The sequence below is a fragment of the Mytilus californianus genome, unplaced genomic scaffold, assembly GCF_021869535.1.
Source record: "Mytilus californianus isolate M0D057914Y unplaced genomic scaffold, xbMytCali1.0.p SCAF_10, whole genome shotgun sequence".
Lineage (NCBI taxonomy): Eukaryota > Metazoa > Mollusca > Bivalvia > Mytilida > Mytilidae > Mytilus > Mytilus californianus.
Genome location: NW_026262582.1, coordinates 51,158,750 through 51,183,600, shown reverse-complemented (window position 1 = coordinate 51,183,600; position 24,851 = coordinate 51,158,750). Strand labels below are relative to the sequence as shown.

Sequence of the window (24,851 nt, the reverse complement as noted above, 5' to 3'; positions counted from 1 at the left end):
GTATGTTTTTTTTCATATTTTTACGACTGTTTTTACAAATACAGAATAATTTTTGTTTGATTCAAGTTTTTAAAACTTTGCCATTTAAGGGGAGACAACTCAGATAATGTAACTTTTGTAAAGGAATGAGTACTAAATGTAATAAATACAGGACGTAGTTTAAATTATATACAATGTATGCATTCATTGGTTCATTAATTTCGATAACATCAAAATTACAAGAAAATCGTTTCGTATGACTTTAATGAAGATTAGCATAAGAAATATAGTTTTGGGTTTAGAAGTTTACATCTATTAAACTTCGGCAAATTGAGATGTTTCAGTTAAGAATTTTGACATCTGTAAAGTTTTGCCAATGGAAGCAGTGCACCATGTGCTTTTTGGTCGTATAGCTCTTCAATTGTTTCGGTTCTTATACATGCGTGGCTTTCAAATATTAGGCATTGAGTGTTCCTGATATGAAGGTAAATACAGCAAAGCGCTTCGGACGTTTGAAATAAATAAAGTATTGTTTTCACATATTTTCTACAAAGGTTTTTTTTTCAAAATGTACCATTAGCCCGAATTGAGGTTGGCACCTTGCAATTACAATATGGCGGCTTTTTTCAAGATCGCCGCCATAAAATATCAAAATCAGCATATATATCACTTATATAAGGTCAAATCCAAGATGTCCGTCTCAAAATATAAATCAACAAAAATCACTCATACAAGTTCAAATTTGGAATGTTATTAATGCTGGATGCTCCGTACCTATGGACCGGAGTTGAAAAAACGAAAAGGTTGCTTTTTCAGAGATAGCAGCCAAAGGATATCAAAATCAAAAAATATCCATTATCACTGGAGTATATGTGATACCCGTAACTGCAGTTACGTATATCCAAAGATGGCGGACGATGTTTCTGGTCAGTATTTATTTTGTCGATTTTGTAATAATTATGCATTATTCCTCGGTACGTTGTGTCTTTTTTAACATATTACTAAGTTTAAAACTGAAATACTAAGGTTTTCTTCAAAGTTCAACCGCTAAAAGGAGAAATACGCCCAAAAAATGATGATATTGGTAACTGTAAAGACTCATATCCATAACTGTAATAAACGTTTAGAAAAGGATATCCGTAACTGTAGAGTTTGTTGTTTCTAGGTCATTCATTATCTTCGATTTAATAGATAGGACAAATATTTTTTTCGGATATAAAACTGTCATAAATCGTCAAAAGATTAGAAATTATTGAAAACTGAAAAAATATATGCCACCAATATTATCACAACATTAGAAAATACCAATTCAAGAACTTGCAAGTGAACTAGCTGACAATCCAAATGCAATCAAAAGAGGGTCGAAAGATACCAGAAGGACAGTCAAACTCATAGATCGAAAACAAACTGACAACGCCATGGCCAAAAATAAAAAGACAAACAGACAAATAATAGTACAGATGACACAACATAGAAAACTAAAGACTAATTAGTTATCAAAGGTACCAGGATTAATACGCCAGACGCGCGTTTCGTCTACACAAGACTCATCAGTGACGTTCAGATCAAAATAGTTATAAAGCCAAACAAGTACAAAGTTGAAGAGCATTGAGGACCCAAAATTCCAAAAATTTGTGCCAAATACGGCTTAGGTAATCTATTCCTGGGATAAGAAAATCCTTAGTTTCCGAAAAAATCAAAGTTTTGTAACAGGAAATTTATAAAAATGACTATATAATTGATATTCATGTCAACACCGAAGTGCTGACTACTGGGCTGGTGAAACCCTCGGGGACGAAACGTCCAGCAGCAGCGGCATCGACCCAGTGGTGTAAATAGTTATCAAAGGTACCAGGATTATAATTTAATACGCCAGACGCGCGTTTCGTCTACATAAGACTAAGCAACATGAACCCCACCAAAAACTGGGGGTGATCTCAGGTGCTCCAGAAGGGTAAGCAGATCCTGCTCCACATGTGGCATCCGTCGTGTTGCTTATGTTATTACAAATCCGGTAAATAGTCTAATTCGGTAGGTCACATTCGTGAAAAGGGAGGGTATTGTAGTTACGACATAAGGAACATATCCGATATCATCTGTGAAACGGTTATTCCATAACGGTCAACCAACTCGTGATGGCGTCCGTAAAATTTACGAAGAGATGATTTCAACTTCACCATTTGGAACTCTTGGTTTAATAGCTTCCTTTTCAGCAGCAATCCTCTATCAACGAAATCATGATAGGAAATACAAGCCATGGAATATCGTATCAATTGGGAGATATATACTCCATATGCAGGCGCTGCTGGAATGTTGCTACAAAGAAATGGAAAGTTCACAATTGGGAAGATGAAAATCATCTCTTTTGTCGTAAAGTTTTGTTTTCAACCGACCCGATAAAGGATTACCGTTTAAATCCTTAACTACTACGCAGATTACACGACGTTTTTTGTGAAACTTCATAGTTCAAAAAAAGATACCGAAACCTTTTTAAGGCAAACATTTGGTTGGGTGCTTAAATGTATACCGAACATTTCAAATTATGTCATGCCTGCAGTTCCTAAACCAGCAAAAAGCAAATCTAAATGACCAACGGGAAAGATCAGATTATAATTAAATTGTGCAAAGATCAAAGTATCTTTTATATCTATATGCCTTCTTAGACTTGCATGCATTTAAATTATCCACACTTTTAATGCCGAATTTTGTTTGGTAGTTTTGAAGACACCAGAATGAAATAGATACTACATGTATCAGCACGTTGGTTCTAACTCAACTCTTCTGGGTAGACATATGAAAATCGTTTGTTTTCATCACATTTCTGTGGGAAATGGAAATTAAAAGACAATTTAACTGAATGTAATGCTGACATAGTGTGATGTATTGGAGCTAAATCTTGTATTGCTATAGTCTTAATTATCTTGGCTCTCTTTCTGTACATATATTCATTAATTATATGGTATTACCTTCTGCAACGAAATTATATAAACGCTGTGAACGGTCAACAAACAAATGGAATAATCAACATAAAGTAAGAATTAGGACCAATTTCCTTTTTTGTTGTTGAAAAAGCACAATTATTTCTTAAAACACAGAAGCTTGCTACAAATAAAGTAATTTTGATTGTGTTTAAAACCGTTTGGAAATTTCTTCTAAAACCATATTTGAGATGGAGAAGCATATTGTATCTCATATATTTCTCCGGGAAACTTCTAATATAACGTGAAACTCACATAAAATGATTTCACGTGCTTTTTACATTTAAGCTCGTTTGTGGTGAAATACAAGTGAATATCACGTGAAATTCATGTGAGTGAAATTATCCTGTATATAGAATTACAACATAATCCAATAAAAGCATGATACTATTCGAACTTAATCGAGTCATGATACATCGGGAGAATTTTTACCCCCATTCACTACAAAAAGAAAAAAAAATGTTCTTGTACGGTAACCATTGATTACTACAGTCTTTCATCTGGTGAGAAATAAATGACTAAGATTGCTACGCTCTTGGAATGCACATTCGTCATAAGAAGTATCTTTTTGGCCCAATGCCGAGACTACTTTATAGCCTGACTTCCTCTCCATCTTTTTCAAAAGGGCAATCAAAATGCATTTAACTTTTGTGCCTAAATATGTTTGACACATGCGAACAAACTTATTGTTAACATTCTCGTTATTTCATTTTTATCATAATGACATTTATACATTTTGGCTGCATACATCAAAATTTTATTATATACTGTTATTCAAACAACATATATTTACCCTGCTAGATTTTTCTAAACTTATCAGACATGAAAGTGTACTTCATGGGTAGGAAACGGTAACAGCCAAACATTTCTTATGCATTTTCGTACGCCACGATCTATACATATACTGTATTTGTCCTACTAGAAACGAAATAATTCGCAAGATTCCATACATGCAGTTTGAAGCAAGCCTACAATCTTCCTTGTTTGAATTTTTGTATTGAAATTCTGTACAAAATCGTGTCTTCATGTACTGTAAATTAAGTTGATGTATGAAACATTTTATGAAGCAAAAAAAAAAAAAAAAACCTCAGCCGGGTCAAACCAACGATTTATACATTGGTGTTTGCTGATTTTCTGCTTATCACATGACATTACCGATTAGATCAACGACTTTTTAGATTGTAGTCAGAATGTCCGTCTTAGGTGACGTGTATTCATGAGGACTTATCTGTCGCCTTATAACCTAGAAAATTAAAACTCCGATTTAACTTGTCAATTTAGTATAAAACGGGGTTTTCTTTGTGATGTCGGTGCCTTTTATAATTGACTATATAGTATAGGTTTTGCTAATTGTTGAAGGCTGTATGGAGACCTGTGATTGATTGAATCCACACCATTTTGACTTTGGTCAATGGTTGCCTCAATGGCAAACATATCTACTTTGTTAGATACAAAAATTATTCATTCCACGTTGTCATGAGCATTTTAACAATCCATCCACATTATATCAAATCGAGTACATAAGAGGAAGGGTCACTTCTGTTGTAAACTCTGTAAAATGAATTGAAAATTATCCTTCAACATACATATAATTACCGGTAGTAGTTTAAGGCATTTCTTGCAAACCTAATGAGAAATGACTTCAATATTTACTTTTGATTTTTGTTCGAAAAAGATAGAAGATACATGTATATGTACAAAACGACAAACTCGTACGTGAAAGGTTACGCAGCATCATTGAAAAAAGGGACAAGAAGTAAAATAAAATTGAAAAAAAAAAACATTTATTAAAAAAAGGTCAAAGTTATGGTTAAGTAACTTTAAGACAGACAGCTAGATACCATAAATATACTATGTATACACAGACCAGAGTCTGCGCTTGTTTTGCTTTATGATATAAAAACTAAATTGACGAAAGAAGGTAATTTATTCAGAATCATAAAATGCAATAAATACATTTTGCAAATAAAACATTTGACATAAAAGTTCATATTTAATATGAAATAATAATACATAATTAATACGAAATTACATCAACTAATATCATATCAATTGAATAAATGAGAAGGAATAGCAAAGGTGGGGAGAAAAATCTGCCCCACAAATAAACATATATACATATCTGCTTCTAAAGATACTATTAACATTAAGGGAGGTATGTGGGTGGGAATTTGTCACAAATTGTTTGATAAGAATAACAAGTTAACACATCAAATGCTGATGATAAAAGGAAGTGACCACAACGCACTTACACGTGAACTCGTGCTGACACCGCAAGATCATTGACCAATAAGAAAGATGCATTCCAATTATGCAATAGTCATAAGTGAAATTTCTCTGCGCGTGAAAACATGTTAACTTATTTCAACAATTTATCGTTTAATTAAGTAGGACAACTCTGACCCTTTGACCAGACTAGAGACATCATAAATTAACAGTATAAATAGACCACTCTTTATTTAAGTCTTAGTAATAAAAATATTATACAGAATTATCTTCTCTGCTGTCTTAAATTATTTTATTCAGCTTAATTTTCAATTAGCAAATAAAATTGGTTAACTAATTTGCTCTATACGTACAATGTATAATGAATGAGATGCAAGTAAACCAGACTAATGCAGTCTTTTCCATAATAAATATCAATAATGTAATTAGAGCAAATATATAAATTATAAACATGTTATGAACATGCATGTTCAACGAAAAAATGCATTAGAAATTATATAAGCAATACATAAAAAGAAGAAAAGATTGAGAAATTATATTAATTATCATGTGATAATGACTAAGGATTTGATGATGATGGTCCATTTCTGTATCAATAACACATTAAAAGGCTACTAGAAATCTGTTAGATCTTTCAATAAAATATTGACATGTTTAAGAATTAGGAGATGTTGTTCATTCGACAATTCAAAGTCTTAAAGTCATATGAAACGAGTTTCTTGAAATTTTAATGTTATCGAAATGATGGAACCAATGCATGCATATATACTTAATAAAGTCTTGCGTGCACGTTTTTTTATTTATTTATTACACATCTATTTAAGGAATGATTGTAATATTTTTACATCCAAAATTAAATTATAACGTAATGATTTAATTTTGGATGTAACGCGTCTTCTGATTGGCTGACGTTGTTTTGTTTATCAGCTCATAGACATAATTTTGTCATGTGACCGTGACTTCATCAACGTTTTTTCATGGTTTACTCCGGTTTAAAATGGAATTTAGAATTAAGTTATAAGAATTGACTTTAATATTTTTTCTGTCTATTCGAAATAACATAAAAAATGTGGTGCACACTTTAAAATAACCCGCTACGCGGGTTATTCAGTGTGACCACATTTTTTATGTTATTTCTTCATAGACAGAAAAAATATTACAATCATTCCTTAATTATCGACAAATAATATTTCATTCAGGGGTTGATGATCGCAAGCTAATTAACTTTCGAGTTTTTTGTCGACGTTTACCGGATCGTGACATTACTAAACAATAAAAAAAGAACACGTGAAAAGCGTGACAGATAAGTGAATTGAAAGAGCCATAACATTTGTTTTTTGATCTTTTCCATGTAATCCCATTTGTTAATTTAACTTTTCCTTAACAGTTGTTAAATGAATTGTTGTATTAAATTTGTTCTTCAAGACTCTGTTATTTCTATTTACCTCCAAGAGCACGTGTGTTTACATTCCTTCATCACGGTTTTCCCCTCGCACTTGCGCTGTGCGGTGGCCGAAGTTATAACGATTTTTCGTTGGTAAAGTCACTGCATACGGAAACATGTCGGCGAAATAGTGTCTGGGAAGTCAATAATTCAATATTGGCATATCTATGAAGATTTTGATAATATAAAGGATTTTCTTTAAAAAACAAAGTTCACGTTCACTTCTTTCAGAGTAAAACTTAGCCATTCAAGTAAAACGAAAAGGAAATGAACATTATCAATGATCAATGTCAGACACACACTGACATGACTGATTCAGTATAGTTGGGTTTTAAAAAGGTAATTGTTTCAAAATTTAGTGGAACATTGCAATTGAGTTACAAAAATATTCAGTTTCCTCGAACCGTATAGATATATCGTTGCCACTTTACTCTGGACACTTTTATCTTTCAATTCGTACTTATATTTACACATAGAATATTAAGGTGTTGCGAATATTTAGGTCGTCTTAATTTATAATCCATTCTCTTTTGTAGATGGAATAAAAGATTCAGTGATGAGGAAGAGTCTACAAATTGGAACAAAGATATTTTTACCTTTTCGTAACGGACAATTGGTTGCACTTTGTACACATGGGGAAAAATATTACACAGGTATTCAGGTCCATTTTTTTATTCATATCATAAAACCTATGTTTTTTCTTTTTCTTTGTCTTTTGAAAAGATTCCCAGCCAACCTTAGTGTATAGAAATACAGGTTTAGTGAAAATTGTTACTCTTGTTACAATTCTTGCAGCTATGAATTGCAAGTCGTATAATTTATTTGAATAACTTATCCCACATTTATCTCATACTTCTGTGGCAAATGCAAAATTGGGAACAGAATAAACTAGTGTTGAACAAAACATAGTCCTTTTCAGAAAAATACATAGTTATATTCGCCAAACAAAACAATGTTTTGATTAATATTGCTGTATTTTAAAATGTACGCTAATCCCACTGTTATTGTTTAAATATAATATATTTATTGTATTTGTTTTTTTAAATTGCTTGCAATATATAATTGCTTTCATCTTTAATTTTTGTGTATTGTAATAATTTGGAGATAATGTAAAGTTAACAAAACAGAAAGTAGAACAGGGTGTTGTTAAGTCCTTGAAAGCGAAAAGTAGACACAGGATATGTATTTTCATTTTAATTAAGTTTTTATGAATGCAATTTTTAGACTTGAATTGTCCTCAAAAGTAATTATTGCATTGGTGGCAAATAATAATGAAATAGTTGCTTTAAAATGTTAGACTTTAAAACAGCAAATTAAGCATGAAGAATACAAGTATTGTAAATGTGGAAGTTTTCTAATGGCGTATTTGCGATCAGGTACACTGCGCGAAAACATTGAAATTGCGAAAATAACAACCCACGAAATATCATATAAAGTTACGAATAGGTTAATTCATTTTCCAGACTTTTTGTTGTAATTAATTAATAATAATAAAAAAAAATTACAATGTTTCGTATACGCCATATATTTGATTATTTGACAAAGACAAAGAAAATCTGCTGAAAGAGGCATTAGCTACGATTTTGACAGTATCAGTTGAACATGATATTGTACTCGTTTTTTTCAAACATTTACAAAAACAATCGCTCAAATCAGTAAGTTTGTTAAGATTTTATCGAAATAAGCTTCAACATACCAAAAAAAGGAGATGTGGTATGAATGCCAATGAGACAACTATCCACCAGATTTCAAATAAGTGGAATTACGCAATCATAAGTCACCGTACGGCTTTCAACATGATAAAACCCATACCGTATCGGCTATCATTATTCTCCAACAAGTAGAAATAAAAAGACGTGGAATGAGTGCCAATGAGACAACTCTTCATCCAAGTCACAATGTATAAAAGTAAAACACGGAGCCTTGGCTCACACCGAACAGCAAGCTATAAAGGGCCCCAAAATGAATAGTGGAAAACAATTCAAATAGAAAAACCAACAGTCTCCATTTTTTGTAATCTATATACAAAACGAGAAACACTTATGAACCACATCAACAACCACTTCACTCTATCATGAAACAGTAGTGTAGCATTACAACATAGAAAGACACACTATAAAACATTAATTGCAATGACTTAACTCGATCAAAAAGACATATTAACAAAAACAAAGTAAACATACACTGAACGAATAAATTTAATCTATGACATCATATAAATACCATATCAATAAAAAGGGGATGTAAATCAATGTCAAAAAGACAACTCAAACCTTATATCTTATAAAAAATAGGGGTGGATCCGGCCATTCTTAAAAGGAGGGTTTCACAACCTAGGATAAGGGTGGGGGTGTTCCAATCATATGTCCCCTTTCAAATGCATCTATCGTCCAAAAATAGGTAATTTCTACCCCCCCCCCCCCCCCACCCCCCCATCCATTTCAACTCATTTCTCCACTGTATGCATGACAAATCACTAAACCAAAATATACTTCTTTCTGTTTCAATTTCTTCAAAGAAGACGATTCTATAGACCCCTGGATCCGCAACTGAAAACGAAGTAAAATACACTCAAATGTACAAACTAAAAATGGCAATATAGAAACGTCTAACTGAAAAAAAATATAGTTCAAACAAATGACCTAATTCATATAATTAGGGGGCTTAATCTAAAACTAAATTAGATAAAACTTAACACTACACACTGTAAAGGAACAAAGTATCGTGATTTGTTTTATTAATGGGAGCGCCAAATAAGATATTCACTCCACATAAAAAAAAAAGTATGATTTTTACGACAAAAGCTTAGTTTTTAATAGAATGATGGGGATTAAAACAAACTGATAAAACCAATATTTTCTAAATTTACAATAACTTAACTCAAACAACTTTGTATACAACAATTTTCCAATAATCTTCACCAATAAGAGAATAAACAGATTTGCTGTTAATACAAAAAACTGCTGCATATTATAACGTATAATGGATAATACTTTGAAATATAGCTTTGGCTTCATTGTTGAACCATATTTTGCTAAAACGTTCTTTCCTCATATGATTTACTGGACGCTTGTCTATCTGTCCGTGTAAAATTTAATCAATGCCATTTAAGGTATTGTAATCCATTTCAACTCATTTCTCCACTGTATGCATGACAAATCACTAAACCAAAATATACATCTTTCTGTTTTGATTACTTCAAAGAAGACGATTCTATAGACCTTTTTGCAGTATTGTTGTAATTCTATAATAAAGTACAAATAATAAGTTATATGTTTCTATAGAATTATAACATTTTTATAAAGTGATGCATACGTTTAGCTTCATTAATAAAAGCGAATGAACATACGTTCATACAAAATAGGGCAGTGCAGAGGAAATATTTTGAATCTTTCCACAATTGAATATAACCGTCATCACTTATATATATATATATATATATATATATATAAGTGCCTATAAATAGCAGCACATGACATACAAATCTATGGGAGTGTGGATTAATCAGTACAGAGATTAATTCAATTACACAAATAAAATTATAGATTGCCTAACAATGTAATTTTAACACACTATTTAGTATGTAAATATAAGAATGTTTAAAATATTTACAAAATGATGAAAATAAACGCAATATTTCGCTAGACTAACTAGCTTTATCAAGCGTGCATCTATCCAGGTGAAATCGGATGTAGATGATAAGAAACTTTTGCAGCTCAATGTATATGTTGAACCTGAATTTAGTTGCCTTGAAAATAATACATAATTTGGATGAAGTTCAAGATTTTTACAAAATTTGTAGTTGAAGTTAGCAACGTCCATTGGCCAATATTACAGGATAAAAAAGGACGATGCTGTGTACTAAATTATTCTTTATCTTTCCTGTATCTTTTCTCATCTTTTTCGTTAAGACCATCAGGTTCTAAAGTGTGGAGTTAGTGGATCCAAAAATTTTTTCTCTTCTCCTTCTCGCCGTGGTGTCCCACTCGGTGTTGAGAAGTCAACACCGAGTGGGACACCACGGCGAGAAGGAGAAGAGAAAATTTTTGGATCCACCAACTCCACACTTTAGAACCTGATGGTCTTAACGAAAAAGATGAGAAAAGATACAGGAAAGATAAAGAATAATTTAGTACACAGCATCGTCCTTTTTATCCTGTAATATTGGCCAATGGACGTTGCTAACTTCAACTACAAATTTTGTAAAAATCTTGAACTTCATCCAAATTATGTATTATTTTCAAGGCAGCTAAATTCAGGTTCAACATATACATTGAGCTGCAAAAGTTTCTTATCATCTACATCCGATTTCACCTGGATAGATGCACGCTTGATAAAGCTAGTTAGTCTAGCGAAATATTGCGTTTATTTTCATCATTTTGTAAATATTTTAAACATTCTTATATTTACATACTAAATAGTGTGTTAAAATTACATTGTTAGGCAATATATATATATATATATATATATATATATATATATATATATATATAAGTTTAGCTAGCTATACAACCAGGTTTAAAACATCATTTTCTATATTAGAAAATGACTGTACCAAGTCAGGAATATGAAAGTTATTACCCATTCATTTGATGTGTTTGAGCTTTAAATTTTGCCATTTTATTACGGACTCTCCGTTTTGAATTTTCCTCGGAGTTCGGCATCTTTGTTAATTTATTTTTTGTATATCGGCAAGAGATTTCGAATAGTTCAATTTTTCATTTTAAATTAGATAACATAGAAACATGCAAGAAATACTAAATAAATGTAACGACTGGTGTTGTCTAATCGAACAGTTTTGCATTACTGATTCATGTGATTAATCGGATAATCTTTTGATCTTTTGATCGATAACCGGTTATTAACCGGTTAACCAAGATCTAAGATCTAAGTTGATGTTAATATGACCATGTTGTTGGTCACCTCTGTCATATTAATTAGTTTCGGGGGAAACTAGCGGTAGTTTAGATAAAGTCCAAGTCGCTGGAAAGTTTACATATTTATCTCGCATCCATATATTTCAATCATAAAAACATAACTGAATAACAACATAAAAACATACAAATTACGGCGCTGTTCAGACGATGTACCAATCAAAGGACCCGTAAACGCAAACAGGTTGAAACAGTATCACGATCCCCAAGATAGGCCTACAAACAATGTAGACATCCCAACTGACGATGAAATGTCCGAAGATGAAGAGGATGAAGAGGAAAATGCCCAAGATGCCGACGAAATTGTTGAAACCGATACACAGCCAGAGAACCAAGTACAACGAAATACCGATGATATCCGAACTAACGATGATCCAGATCTGTTTCAAGTAGAACGGATAATTCACGCAAAACGTATAAACAAAAAAATGCATTACAAAATAAAATGGTTAGGGTTTAGTCACAGAGACAATACATGGGAACCGGAAGAAAATATTCCCCAAGAATTAAGACATGATTATAAAGTTCGCAAGGATCAGACTAAACGTATAAAAGCACGTAAAACAAAGAGATAGAAATGACCCCCCCCCCCCCCCTTTTATTCTTCTGTAGAATTACACAATACAATTACACATCATTTTTCAAATTAAATAGCAAAAGTTAACTTACATACTATGTACAACCCCGTGTTTTTTACATCGCAATTTGATAGATAGTAACATAATCAATTACTTCATATACAAAATGAGTCTTATTTTTTTTCTTAAACGGTAATGTTAGTATAACAATATTCCATCTCATATTGGGTTGTCATAGTATATTTGTCGTAAGTTTGGAACTCGTGTTTTACACAAGTTAATGGTCGTATTATAAGACAAACATCAGTGACAATTCATACATCAAGTAACAGCAATAACAAAATTGGTGTTATTTTCACGTTCTAACAATGGTATAACGGGTACAGTCGTACCAAATGTTTGGCATTTCTTTCGACCCCTTTCGATCATGGCTTGGACTCGTCACCCAATTCATGTTCAAAGGAGTTTCAATATAGGAGTGACGATCCTATGCTGAAACGATAAAACCTTGAAAAATCATTTTAACTGCTTTTGCATTTAAAGAAACCATTGTTAAACATGTATTTTACTTCAAAACATGCATTTTTTTTAAACAACACCACAACACAATGTCATTTGCATTTATCATAATATAAGTAGGAATTGCTTTATTTAGACAAAATAGTATCTTAAAAATTCTATTAGAACCTGTTTTGTTTTAAAAAAATACACAGCACGTTTACAACCAGAAAGATTTTTACACTTGAATTTTATACGTATTTCGTTCTTATGTCTTATTTTCTCAATTTGAAGTTCAACAGTTTGCCCCCCCCCCTTATTTTTTCCCAACATTTTATATCCGTAGCCAAGTTACCATAATATTTTTAGATGAGTATGTTGAGATTTATTTAATTGCAAATATATATTTTTAGCTTTACAATCAGTATTGCGATGTTCCATACAATGCCTTTTCAAGTATCGAAATGATCTACACTTTTCGTTTTTTGTTTAAAATAGATATCAGGTATAAGCGACATTTTGATAAATGGTTACATTCACATAGATGTGTTCGATGTATTAGTACAAAGATGTGTACATAAATATGCATATAGTGCTACAGAACTAGTTCGAACAAATGTTCCTGAAACTTAAAATATGTAGTAACAAAGTTCAGATTGAAGAGAATCTCCGTGATATTCTTAGTGTTCATTCCAGGTGGAAATAGAGTTGGTGATGTAACAGATTTATTTGACAAAACAATGACTTAATGCAATGACAATGTTTATATACATATTACTGATTTGTTTTATATTCCCATATAGATTCAAGTATCGAATTTCTGTGAAAGAGACACAGTGTTCATTTGTTATTTGCATAGTGGCAAATATTACAGACTGTTCGTTTTATACATATTGATTCGTGATTTATTCGTGTTGGTATTTAGACACACTTAGATTTAATTACATGTACTTTAAAGAAATTTTGAGAGAGAAAACGTTAGACGACAAATGTTCGTAATAGCGCGCTTGTAAATAATGTAAATAAATTTTGCTCTTTTTAATTTCTCCTCTATGCATTTTGAAATATTATTCGTTCATAATTTACACATGCTGATACGGGAGTATCAGATAAGGAGCGACGGGGTAATATGACCCGACAATTGTTCGTTCAAAGTTCACATTTAGGATTTTGTATATTTTTATAAATGTTAGCTTTTTATTATTATTCCGAGTCCTCATTGCGTTTTAATAATTTATTAGTTTATTGTATTTTACGCTATTCAAAAGTTACTTGTATTTTACACTTAACTATAATCCTTTCATTCAGATTAATTATCAAAGATTTATATCCGTCTTTAAGATAAAAGGTTCTGTAACAAAGAACATAGATAATTTGACACTAAGTGATAACTGCCGAAAGCCATTCTTGACAAACTTATACGAAACATGTTTTTAATCCGTAATCCCCGCTTTCGGCAAAACGCGATTTATAATATTTGATAAAAAGATATTTTGATTGGTTCATTTTATGCATGTCAATCAGTCTTTGGACATTGTTTTTTATATATGTTTTTATGTTGTTATGCAGTTATGTTTTAATGTTTGAATTATATGGATGCTAAATAAATATGAAAACTTTCCAGCGACTTGGACTTTATCTGAGCTACCGCTAGTTTCCCCCGAAACTAATTAATATGACAGAGGTGACCAACAACCTGGTCATATTAAAAAGACTTATCTACAGTACTTATCACATGCACTGTTTTTGATACGATGAATTAAAGTTTATCCTTGGTAATTTAAGGCCTGGCTTTTATTATTCCTAGTGAAGTTTTACTACTATATATACCATGAAGTTTGCAAGAACTTCATATTGAGAAGATGGAACTGGTGATTGTTTTATTTCTTTAATGTTTCAGAAAATTCCGTACAGTTTTTTTTTTCAATTTGAGATGGTTATTGATGCTACTCGTACCACCCTAATACATCAATTCAGTCACATAATTTTCATTTTAAATGTTTGAGTCAATACTTCGTATACATATGACAATGTCTTCGATGATAGAGATGGCATATTTGAAAGAAGGTCTACGCAATATGAAATCAAAGTGAAATAATGAAGTCAATCGTAAAAGAGAGGTCAAAGATACCGAAGGGACATTAGAACTCATAAGTCGAAAATAAACTGACAACGCCATGACTAAAAAAGAAGATAATAATTAAACAAACAATAGTACACAAGACACAACATAGAAAACTAAATACTGAGCAACAGGAACCCCACCAAAACTTGGGACGATCTCAGATGCTCCGGAAGGGTAAGCAGATCCTACTCCACATGTGGCACCCGTTGTGATGCTCACGTTAGTACACACCCTGTAATAAGTTTAATTTGGTAGATCACATTCGAGAAAAAGGGGACAGGATTGTAGTTACATCAGTTGGAACATATTCGCCTTCATCTGTGAAAAAGATATACCATAACGGTCAACCGACCCATAATGACGTCCGTAAGATTTACGAAATTAAATTCACCACTTGGAACTTTTGGTTTGATAGCTTCCTTGTAAGCAGCAACCCTCTATCAAGGCAATACAAGCCCTGGAATATCGTATCAACTGGGAGATATATTCTTCGTATAAAGGCGCTGCTGGAGTGCATAGAAATGGAAAATTCACAATTTGAAAGCTGCAATTATCTCTTTTGTTGTAAAGTTTTGTTTTCAAACGAACCACATTGTCAATTGTTAGATGTAAGACAAGATATGAGGCAGACATATCTGTATCTGATGTAGCCTTTATCTCAAGTTCAATGGAATAGATTCGTTCAACATAGTACAAGTACCCGGCCACGTCCACTCTGTGTTTTTGTTAGATGTGTTTCTAATTGTATCAATCTGATGAGTTCAGCCTTTTTTCAACTGATTTTTATCGTTCTTTTGTTGCACTGTTCGTGCTGTTACACCACTGCCCAAGGTTAGGATGAGGGTTGGGATCCCGCTAACATGTTTAACCCGCCACATTCTATATGTATGTGCCTGTTCCAAGTCAGAGGCCTGTAATTCAGTGGTTGTCGTTTGTTGCTGTGTTACATATTTGTTTTTCGTTCATTTTTTTCAACATAAATTAGTCCGTTAGTTTTCTCGTTTTACAATTGTCATTTCGGGGCCTTTTATAGCTGACTATGCGGTATGGGCTATGCTCATTGTTGAAGGCCGTACAGTGACCTATAGTTGTTAATTTCTTTGTCATTTGGTTTCTTGGGAAGAGTGGTTTCAATGGCAATCATACAACATCTTCTTGTTTTATATATTAACCAAAGTTGAACTATTTAGTGAGAGAACATCATCTATATAGCGGAAAGTAAAGTTAAAGGATACTGCTAATTTCGTTTCTTTCTTCATTAAAAGTTTCTGTATGAAGTCAGCCTCATAGGAATAAAGGAACAAGTGGACAAGAAGAGGGATACAGTTTGTTCCCATGGGAATGCTGATGGTTTGTTGAAAAACGCGTCCTCCAAACGTAACAGGTATGTTGTCAATCACGAAATCAAGCATCTTGAAAATGCTAGTTTCCGAAAATTTGTTGTTTGAATCAAAGACAAAATGCTTGAATCTACGATCGTCATTCGTTTTTGTGAGAAAAAAAAAAAACAGTTCCAACTCTAAATTGACTAGGATTGTCAGTTTTCCTATCGAAGGTCGGTGGTTTTTTTCCGAGCACTCAGGCTTCCTCCACCAATAAAAACTGGCTGCCACGAAATAGCCCAAAAGTGGCGCTTAAAATGGCGTTAAAACACCAACAATCAATCAACCAATTAACATAAAGTGTCATTTCAGTGTTCTGTAAAAAGTTAATTTTCTAACCCTTAGAAATATACATGGTGTGAAAAATTACTTTTAAACATTATATATGCATGCAGTGTAACTGGTCAGCATTAAATTAAATAACACAAAACATTTTTAAATTGATAATAAAAGAAATTGCAACACAACGCGCCAATACAATCAAGCATGACTGTTTTTCATTTGGAGATAATAATTTATATATATTCTTTAGCGCGGCTATTACAAAAAGAAACATGTAAAAATAATATACTAACATTTAATTATTTAGTAAATCCGTCCCAATTAAAATGATTTCTTACATACCTTATTGCAATGTGGAATTCTTTAAAATCTAAAATCAGAGTAATACGAACCCCCAAAAATGTGGCTAGTTTCAAATACTCTGAAGAATGATCAGACGTATATAAGCAGAACAGATTATTTAAAATGTATGCTGTAATTTAAGTATACCTTTTTTAAATTGTTGGTATCGATATTCATCGTCTATTGTTTCTTTGCGTTCAGAAATTTTTTCTTTCATTCCTCTTTTCACTCTGCAAATTATCATAGCCAAATCCCTAGTCAAATAATCTAGAAAAGAATTATTGTTTATAAAGTCGGATATCCTAGTCTATATACAATGAAAAAAAAACATCTCCAATCATTCCAACAGTTTAATTCTTCAATAAATATCCCCTATTTGCCATAAAAGAATAATGAGGTCATGTTTAGTCTTTCAGTTTATTTTCATATTTATCTACAGCGGTAAATTCAGTACATCTCAGACAGTTCGCTAACAGTCAGTTTAGTACTGCTCAACCGATTTTCATAGCGGTCAACAGCTGTTGAAGTGTGAAGGTAAATAAAATCTGCTGAAGAGTCTGAAATAGACTGGATAGATCTTAATTGACTGCAATTGAATTATCGAAACAAAATTGAATTTTCCGCAGTTAATAAGTCTGAATATTGACCGAAGGACTGATAATTACTTAATGACGTGTTATGTACAACGTCAACGTAGAGATTTTATATGTGTTATTTGAAAAACGATAAACAATAAATCGCGTTGCGGAATGTCAATACAATATCTACGAAATTGTGTTCACGCAAAATGTGAACATTTGATATTGTATCAATTTCAGTAAAACAATAATGTCCAGTACATATCAACAGGGATGGAAGCAAAAACAGTAGGAACAATAATTTCTCCGAACAGAGTGAAAAGAACCCGAGACAAAGTTATATAATCTGTTAGACATGCAATATCTGTCACAGGGTCATTTTCAAAGTGGTTGCAAAGTATCACGGCAGTAACAGACTAAACAAATAATTAAAGATTGGACAAGATGGATGGTGATTTTTGCATGCAAAAGTTAAGAGTACGACACTTTTTCTTCAACTATTCGTGGAAAAGGACTTGAAAATAACTATCGTGTTTTAAATATAAAAGATAAAAGATGGCATAGACGTAAATAAGTATAACAAGATTTTTCATAAAGATCCGATATTATTTAAAATGACTTCCTTTAAGGTGACTTCTGATACTACCGGAAATAACTCTATTTTACTTGTTACCAGCTGAACGCACCGTTTTTCCCTTATAAAACCATGAAGCGGGAACAGTCTGTCGTTTGGTAAACTTCCATACTGAAGTTTCGTTTGCGAAACCATGGAAAGTTTACAAAAAATGTTAATTATTTTCGATCCTCATTTTTGAAAAAAATACACCATAAAAACAGATTATTCAGAACATCAGTATGCCATACCAGACGATAATTTCCACACCATTTCTATGTTTTCCGATATTGATATTGGAGCCTCAAATGAATAAATGAACAAGTGGACAAAAAGAATGGCACAGTTTGTTTTCATGGGAATGTCGATGGTTTGTTGAAATACACATCCTCCCAACGTAACAAATATGTTGTCAATCACGAAATCAAGCAGCTTGATAATGCTAGTTTCAGAAAAATTTTTGTTTGAATCAAAGTAATTTTTTGTACAAAGTAGGATTTATCCTTCCCTGAGACAAAATACATGGATCTACGTTCGCCATTCTTTTTTATTAAACAAAGCTGGACTAACTCTTTCAATTTGACTTTTAGTTTGGAAGGGCACTACCTGTGTAAAATTTGGAAATGTCAAATATTTTAAATGATATTAAAGATAGTCACATTTATCATATGCCAATTGATTAACATAAAGTATCATTTCAGTGTTCTGTAAAAAGTTAAATTCTTACCCTCAGTTATATGCATGGTGTGAAAAATACTTTAAAATATTATATATGCATGCAGTGTAACTGGTCAGAATTAAATTAAATAACACAAAACATTTTCAAATTCATAATAAAAGAAATTGCAACACAACGAACCAATACAATCAAGCATGACTGTTTTTCATTCGGAGATAATCATTTTATATATTCTTAAGCGCGACTATTACAAAAAAGAAACATTTAAAAATAAAATACTAACACTTAATTTATTTAGTAAACTCGTCCTACTTTCTATGATTTCTTACATACCTTAGTGCAATGTGGAATTCTTTAAAAACTAAAATCAGATTTCAACGGACCCCAAAAACATGGCTAGTTTCAAATACTCTGAAGAATGATCAGACGTATATAAGCAGAACAGTTTATATAAAATGTATGCTGTAATTTAAGTATGCCTTTTTTAAATTGTTGGTATCGATATTCATCGTCTATTGTTTCTTTGCGTTCAGAAATTTTTTCTTTCATTCCCCTTATCACTCTGCAAATTATCATAGCCAAATCCCTAGTCAAATAATCTAGAAAAGAATTATTGTTTATAAAGTCGGATATCCTAGTCTATATACAATGAAAAAAACATCTCCAATCATTCCAACAGTTTAATTCTTCAATAAATATCCCCTATTTGCCATAAAATAAAAATGAGGTCATGTTTAGTCTTTCAGTTTATTTTCATATCTATCTACAGCGGTAAATTCAGTACATCTCAGACAGTTCGCTAACAGTCAGTTTAGTACTGCTCAGCCGATTTTCATAGCGTTCAACAGCTGTTGAAGTGTGCAGGTAAATAAAAACTGCTGAAAAGTCTGAAATAGACTGGATAGATCTTAATTGACTGCAATTGAATTGTCGGAACAAAATTGAATTTTTCGCAGTTAATAAGTCTAAATATTGACCGAAGGACTGATAATTACTTAATGACGTGTTATGTACAACGTCAACGTAGAGATTTAGTATGTGTTATTTGAAAAACGATAAACAATAAATCGCGTTGCGGAATGTCAATACAATATCTACGAAATTGTGTTCACGCAAAATGTGAACATTTGATATTGTATCAATTTCAGTAAAACAATAATGTCCAGTACATATCAACAGGGATGGAAGCAAAAACAGTAGGAACACCAATTTCTCCGAACAGAGTGAAAAGAACCCGAAACAAAGTTATATAATCTGTTAGACATGCAATATCCGTCACAGGGTCATTTTCAAAGTGGTTGCAAAGTATCACGGCAGTAACAGACTAAACAGATAATTGAAGATTGGACAAGATGGATGGTGATTTTTGCATGCAAAAGTTAAGAGTACGACACTTTTTCTTCAACTATTCGTGGAAAAGGACTTGAAAATAACTATCGTGTTTTAAATATAAAAGATAAAAGATGGCATAGACGTAAATAAGTATAACAAGATTTTTTCATAAAGATCCGATATTATTTAAAATGACTTCCTTTAAGGTGACTTCTGATACTACCGGAAATAACTCTATTTTACTTGTTACCAGCTGAACGCACCGTTTTTCCCTTATAAAACCATGAAGCGGGAACAGTCTGTCGTTTGGTAAACAACTTCCATACTGACGTTTCGTTCGCAAAACCATGGAAAGTTTACAAAAAAAGTTAATTATTTTCGATCCTCATTTTTGAAAAAAAATACACCATAAAAACAGATTATTCAGAACATCAGTATGCCATACCAGACGATAATTTCCACACCATTTCTATGTTTTCCAATATTGATATTGGAGCCTCAAATGAATAAATTAACAAGTGGACAAAAAGAGTGGCACAGTTTGTTTTCATAGGAATGTCGATGGTTTGTTGAAATACACGTCCTCCCAACGTAACAAATATGTTGTCAGTCACGAAATCAAGCAGGTTGATAATGTTAGTTTCAGACTGGATAGATCTTAATTGACTGCAATGGAATTGTCGGAACAAAATTGAATTTCCGCAGTTAATAAGTCTGAATATTGACTGAAGGACTGATAATTACTTAATGACGTGTTAACTACAACGTCAACGTAGAGATTTAGTATGTGTTATTTGAAAAAAAAAGAATGTCCATATCTACGAAATTGTGTTCACGCAAAATGTTAACATTTGATATTGTATCAATTTCAGTAAAACAATAATATCCAGTACATATCAACAGGGATGGAAGCAAAAATAGTACGAACAATAATTTCTCCAAACAGAGTGAAAAGAACCCGAGACAAAGTTATATAATCTGTTAGACATGCAATATCCGTCACAGGGTCATTTTCAAAGTTGTTGCAAAGTATTACGGCAGTAACAGAATAAACAGATAATTGAAGATTAGGTAAGATGGAAGGTGATTTTCACATGCAAAAGTTAGAGTACGATACTTTTCCTTCAACTTTTCTCTAACAACAAAAAATGTGGTGGTTTCAAACTCTATAAAGAATGATTTGACTTTGTAAATAGAACAGATTACTAACAATTTATGATGTTGATTATATATACCTGCTTTCTGTAGTTGATATCGGAAATCGACGTCTGTTGTTTCTTTGCATTTAGAAATTTCTTCGCTGGTGTGTTTAATAGCTTTTATAGCTGCGAAAATACATAAGACATCAATAGTAGGATATTTTTTAAAAGAAACATGACACTCTTGAAATTTATTTTTTTCATTTGCTGACAAGCATAGGGTAGCTGCTCTGTAAATTTAAATTAACTGTTCAATATATAACTGTAATACAATGATTTTGGCTTGGAGCGTTCCTAATGAAGATAAATCTAGAAATGATGTACAAACTGTATGCAGTGTTTAATTTGATATAATGACAAAGAAGCGTAAGATCAGTTGGGCAATAAAAACATTAGAAGTCGCAAGTAACGAAGAAAACAAAAATTCTCATAAAAATTCGAATATAACACGCAACAGATATTGGACGAATTCTGACAAGTTTTGTTCGGTATGAATCAATCTTGAATTCATGTTTATATCTTTTGATAAAATCTGCGTGGTACAAATGTAGGATCGCGATGCCATTCTATACTTCGGCATGGTAATGTGCGTTTCCTTAATAAGTTACACATATATTTTTATTAAAAGAGGGAGAACAACAAGGTTGTCATATTAAAGAAGGAATATTTTCTCCGACTTTAAATCATTAAATATTTTAAACTCGTTTCGGGGACAACGGTAACATCTGCTGCATGATCTCTATTACAATTGTATGTTGTTATATGTACTGCATTCACTGATAAAGATGTTCATTGTTTTTCTATATTTTGATTTTTTTTATATATTGCAATGATAATTCAAATTGATAATTTAAATGTCTTAGACGTACCTGTAAGTTTGTAGCTCAAAATATACCACAATACTGTTCCCAATTTTATCTGTAATAAATCAAACGTAATATAGATAAAACTGCATCTGCAATTGCCAAAAATAAACAAGATATATATCAAATCAAAGACAGTGCAAATAAAACTTCAACTCAAAATGTAAGGTATTGAAAAGGGCTATTTTTGCAGAGCTAATACATTTTAAGAGTTAAAGAAACAAATGACATTTTAAAACCCATGCAAAAATTGAACCTCATCTGTTTGGAAAATTGAAGCCCTATACGAAACTGACCTCCCCTGTTTATTCATTCAAGAAACTTTTTTGAACATATAAGCAGTTTTAAAATACTGACGTCAATAATCGGCAAGGTAAAAATGTTTGAAAAATCTTTTCTGATATTTCTGAGCTTATCCTTACAAAATACTTACATGAGAATTATCACTACTTAAGAATTATTACTATATAAAGTTGTTCAAATAGCTCTGACAATTTTGAAAATCTGAGATTATTAATTTTTTCATGGTAGGTGGGTAAAAAAAAGAAGTGAAAAAAAAAGGTTTAAAACATTAAATACCTGGCCATGGTATTTTGCATCCCCTACCACATGTACCATGGAAAATAGACTAAGATTCTCAAATTTGTCGCATTACACAGATGTTAAGGATGTTAGGTGGTAAATTTCTCAATACCAATGTTTCAATAATGAATCAACTACTTATATGTATGGAAACAAAGAGAATTTTGTTCAGTCGGAGTCCCAGACTACTGTGATGTCCGCCTGCCTTTTTTATGACTTCCCGGAACACAGAACCAACAATTCGTAATCAAGGCCTTTAAATTTCAGAACAGACTTGTTCAATAGGTTAAGAAACATGAAACTGAATACTCTTCTGAAATATTGATTAATTTAAGCGTTGCAAAGACACACTTACGTCTGATATATATCTGCATGTTGTATTGAGATAACCAAGGTCTACTATTGTTGTAGCATGACGGGTTGGGGTGTCCCTCAGCAATTTAAATCTGATGTTCTGTAATGTTATTGCTTGTGGTTCACGGTAAAATCCATTGATTACAGGAATGATAGTTGTCAAGTTTTTGATCAAACAGATCATCAATGCTACATCAAATGTTTTGGAATCAGCTACCCCTGCAACAAACAATTTATATGGTCCTAAAATCAGTGTTAAAATGTGATATGCTGGAGTATTTGACTCACCATTTTCAATATTAAGGATAACTTTTTACAAATGAACTGTAAAAAATAATGACACAAATAGTATTTCCATAAGTAATTTTATACTATTTTATCCTTCAAATAACTATCAATTTCAATTAATTAAGGAATTTATATAATATTTTTGAGTTACAAATTCTGATCAGCTTAATGTCTCAATTGAATAGTATTTACATCTGTTCATATCTATCTACTTTCAAGATTTCTAATGAAAATGATGTTAACATAGTCCGAAAAAGACCAGTGTTTGATCCAAAAGCTTTAATATTATACGTGTATACATCTGGAAAGAAATTCTTATTTTAGTTTTTATACTTCATTGAAAAATACAATAGTATTGGTGGAAATATGTAAACGCTAGTAAAATCTGTAAAAAAAAAGAAACCTCTGCATAGAATATTTACAAAAATTACATATATAAGTAATTATAAGTAGTGTTCCATTTTCAACATAACTGTTATTGTTAATTTTGAATAGTTATTTGTTAGAGTAATGCCCTGAATGCGTTATTAACTGTTTATATGGTTCCAATATCATGAAGTAGAACAGTGTTGTTATTTTATACATCAAGGCACTCGATTCAGAAGTGAATTAAGCAAGAAGTAAGTAAAAAAGAGAAACTGTTAATGACAAGATATTGAAGATGTCATTTATAAATGAGAAATATTTTTGTTTAGCCATCACCAAATAATAAAATTAATAATGTGAACGTCATATTAATAAAATCTAAATCCACAGAATTTGAGCAGTCACATAAAGATATACCATTTCTTGGAACTAAAATATGCCTTCGAGTCTGGTTCAGAATTCCCTTTGATTTCAAGTCCAAGAGAGTGTTATATTTTGCAGTCAGCGTTGAGAGTAGATTGGTAGGTGAGAAATATCTGTCAAAATTAGCACGGACTACTCTTGGTGACAAATTTTTCAATAAGTACATACATATGGCTTTTGCTACAGAAAGATGTTCCATAATTGCAGAAATGTGTCTCTTATACAAGTACAACCTATATCGTTGTTACTTAATGGTTCATGTATTCCTAGAAAAGAAAGTTGTCAGTATACACGAAAAAATATATATTGAGGATAATAGAGGTTTTTAAGATATTGGTACATGTATTAATTAACAAAAAAATAATAATATTATAACGCTCCTTGACGTTGTTTGCATAATCATTAAAAAGCAATAGAATTGTTTGTTGTTTCAGATTTTATCTAAAAATTGTTAAAAAATTTTGCAAGGGCAATATCTCTTAAAAGGAGCCAATGTGCATAAATTGGCCATGCTGAATTATTTTGTAGATATTTTTTTTTATTATTAGTAGCTCTCTTTTTTTACAGGCTCAACAAAAAAAAATGTTATGTGGTAAAAATTGTCTTTAAGAGCAAAATAAATCTTGTAAGAAGCTTAGGTAAAACTTCAGACCCAGAATTAGCAGGCACGCTCCCTAGAATCAATTTTAACTTCTCCATTCTGACCTTATATGGTTGCACATTTATGTATTCCACAAAGCAAAACGAACACCTTATTTCAGCAAGTTTTTTTTATAAATGGACGTAAGTCCAAGCATGACCATTAT

The 24,851-nt window shown here is 31.8% G+C and overlaps 1 protein-coding gene across 1 annotated transcript; it reads right to left on the bottom strand.

Moving 5' to 3' along the window:
* Positions 1–9,078: 9,078 nt before the first annotated feature.
* Positions 9,079–24,306, bottom strand: LOC127718822 (uncharacterized). The gene is made up of 6 exons (XM_052224896.1): positions 24,040–24,306; positions 22,970–23,187; positions 22,039–22,087; positions 21,206–21,295; positions 16,916–17,035; positions 9,079–9,871 (listed from the first exon to the last, which is right to left on the bottom strand). Exons 1-6 carry the CDS (start codon positions 24,242–24,244, stop codon positions 9,735–9,737), a joined length of 819 nt encoding a protein of 272 aa, XP_052080856.1. The 5' UTR covers positions 24,245–24,306; the 3' UTR covers positions 9,079–9,734.
* Positions 24,307–24,851: the final 545 nt, after the last annotated feature.

Excerpts from the sequence above, each read along its gene's own strand:
- LOC127718822 (XM_052224896.1), bottom strand. The coding sequence starts at position 24,244 with ATGGAACATCTTTCTGTAGCAAAAGCCATATGTATGTACTTATTGAAA. Across the intron at positions 23,188-24,039 it reads TATTTTAGTTCCAAGAAATG|GGGTAGCTGATTCCAAAACA; the intron begins GTATATCTTTAT and ends TGTTTGTTGCAG. Across the intron at positions 22,088-22,969 it reads CATGCAGATATATATCAGAC|ATAAAATTGGGAACAGTATT; the intron begins GTAAGTGTGTCT and ends GATTTATTACAG.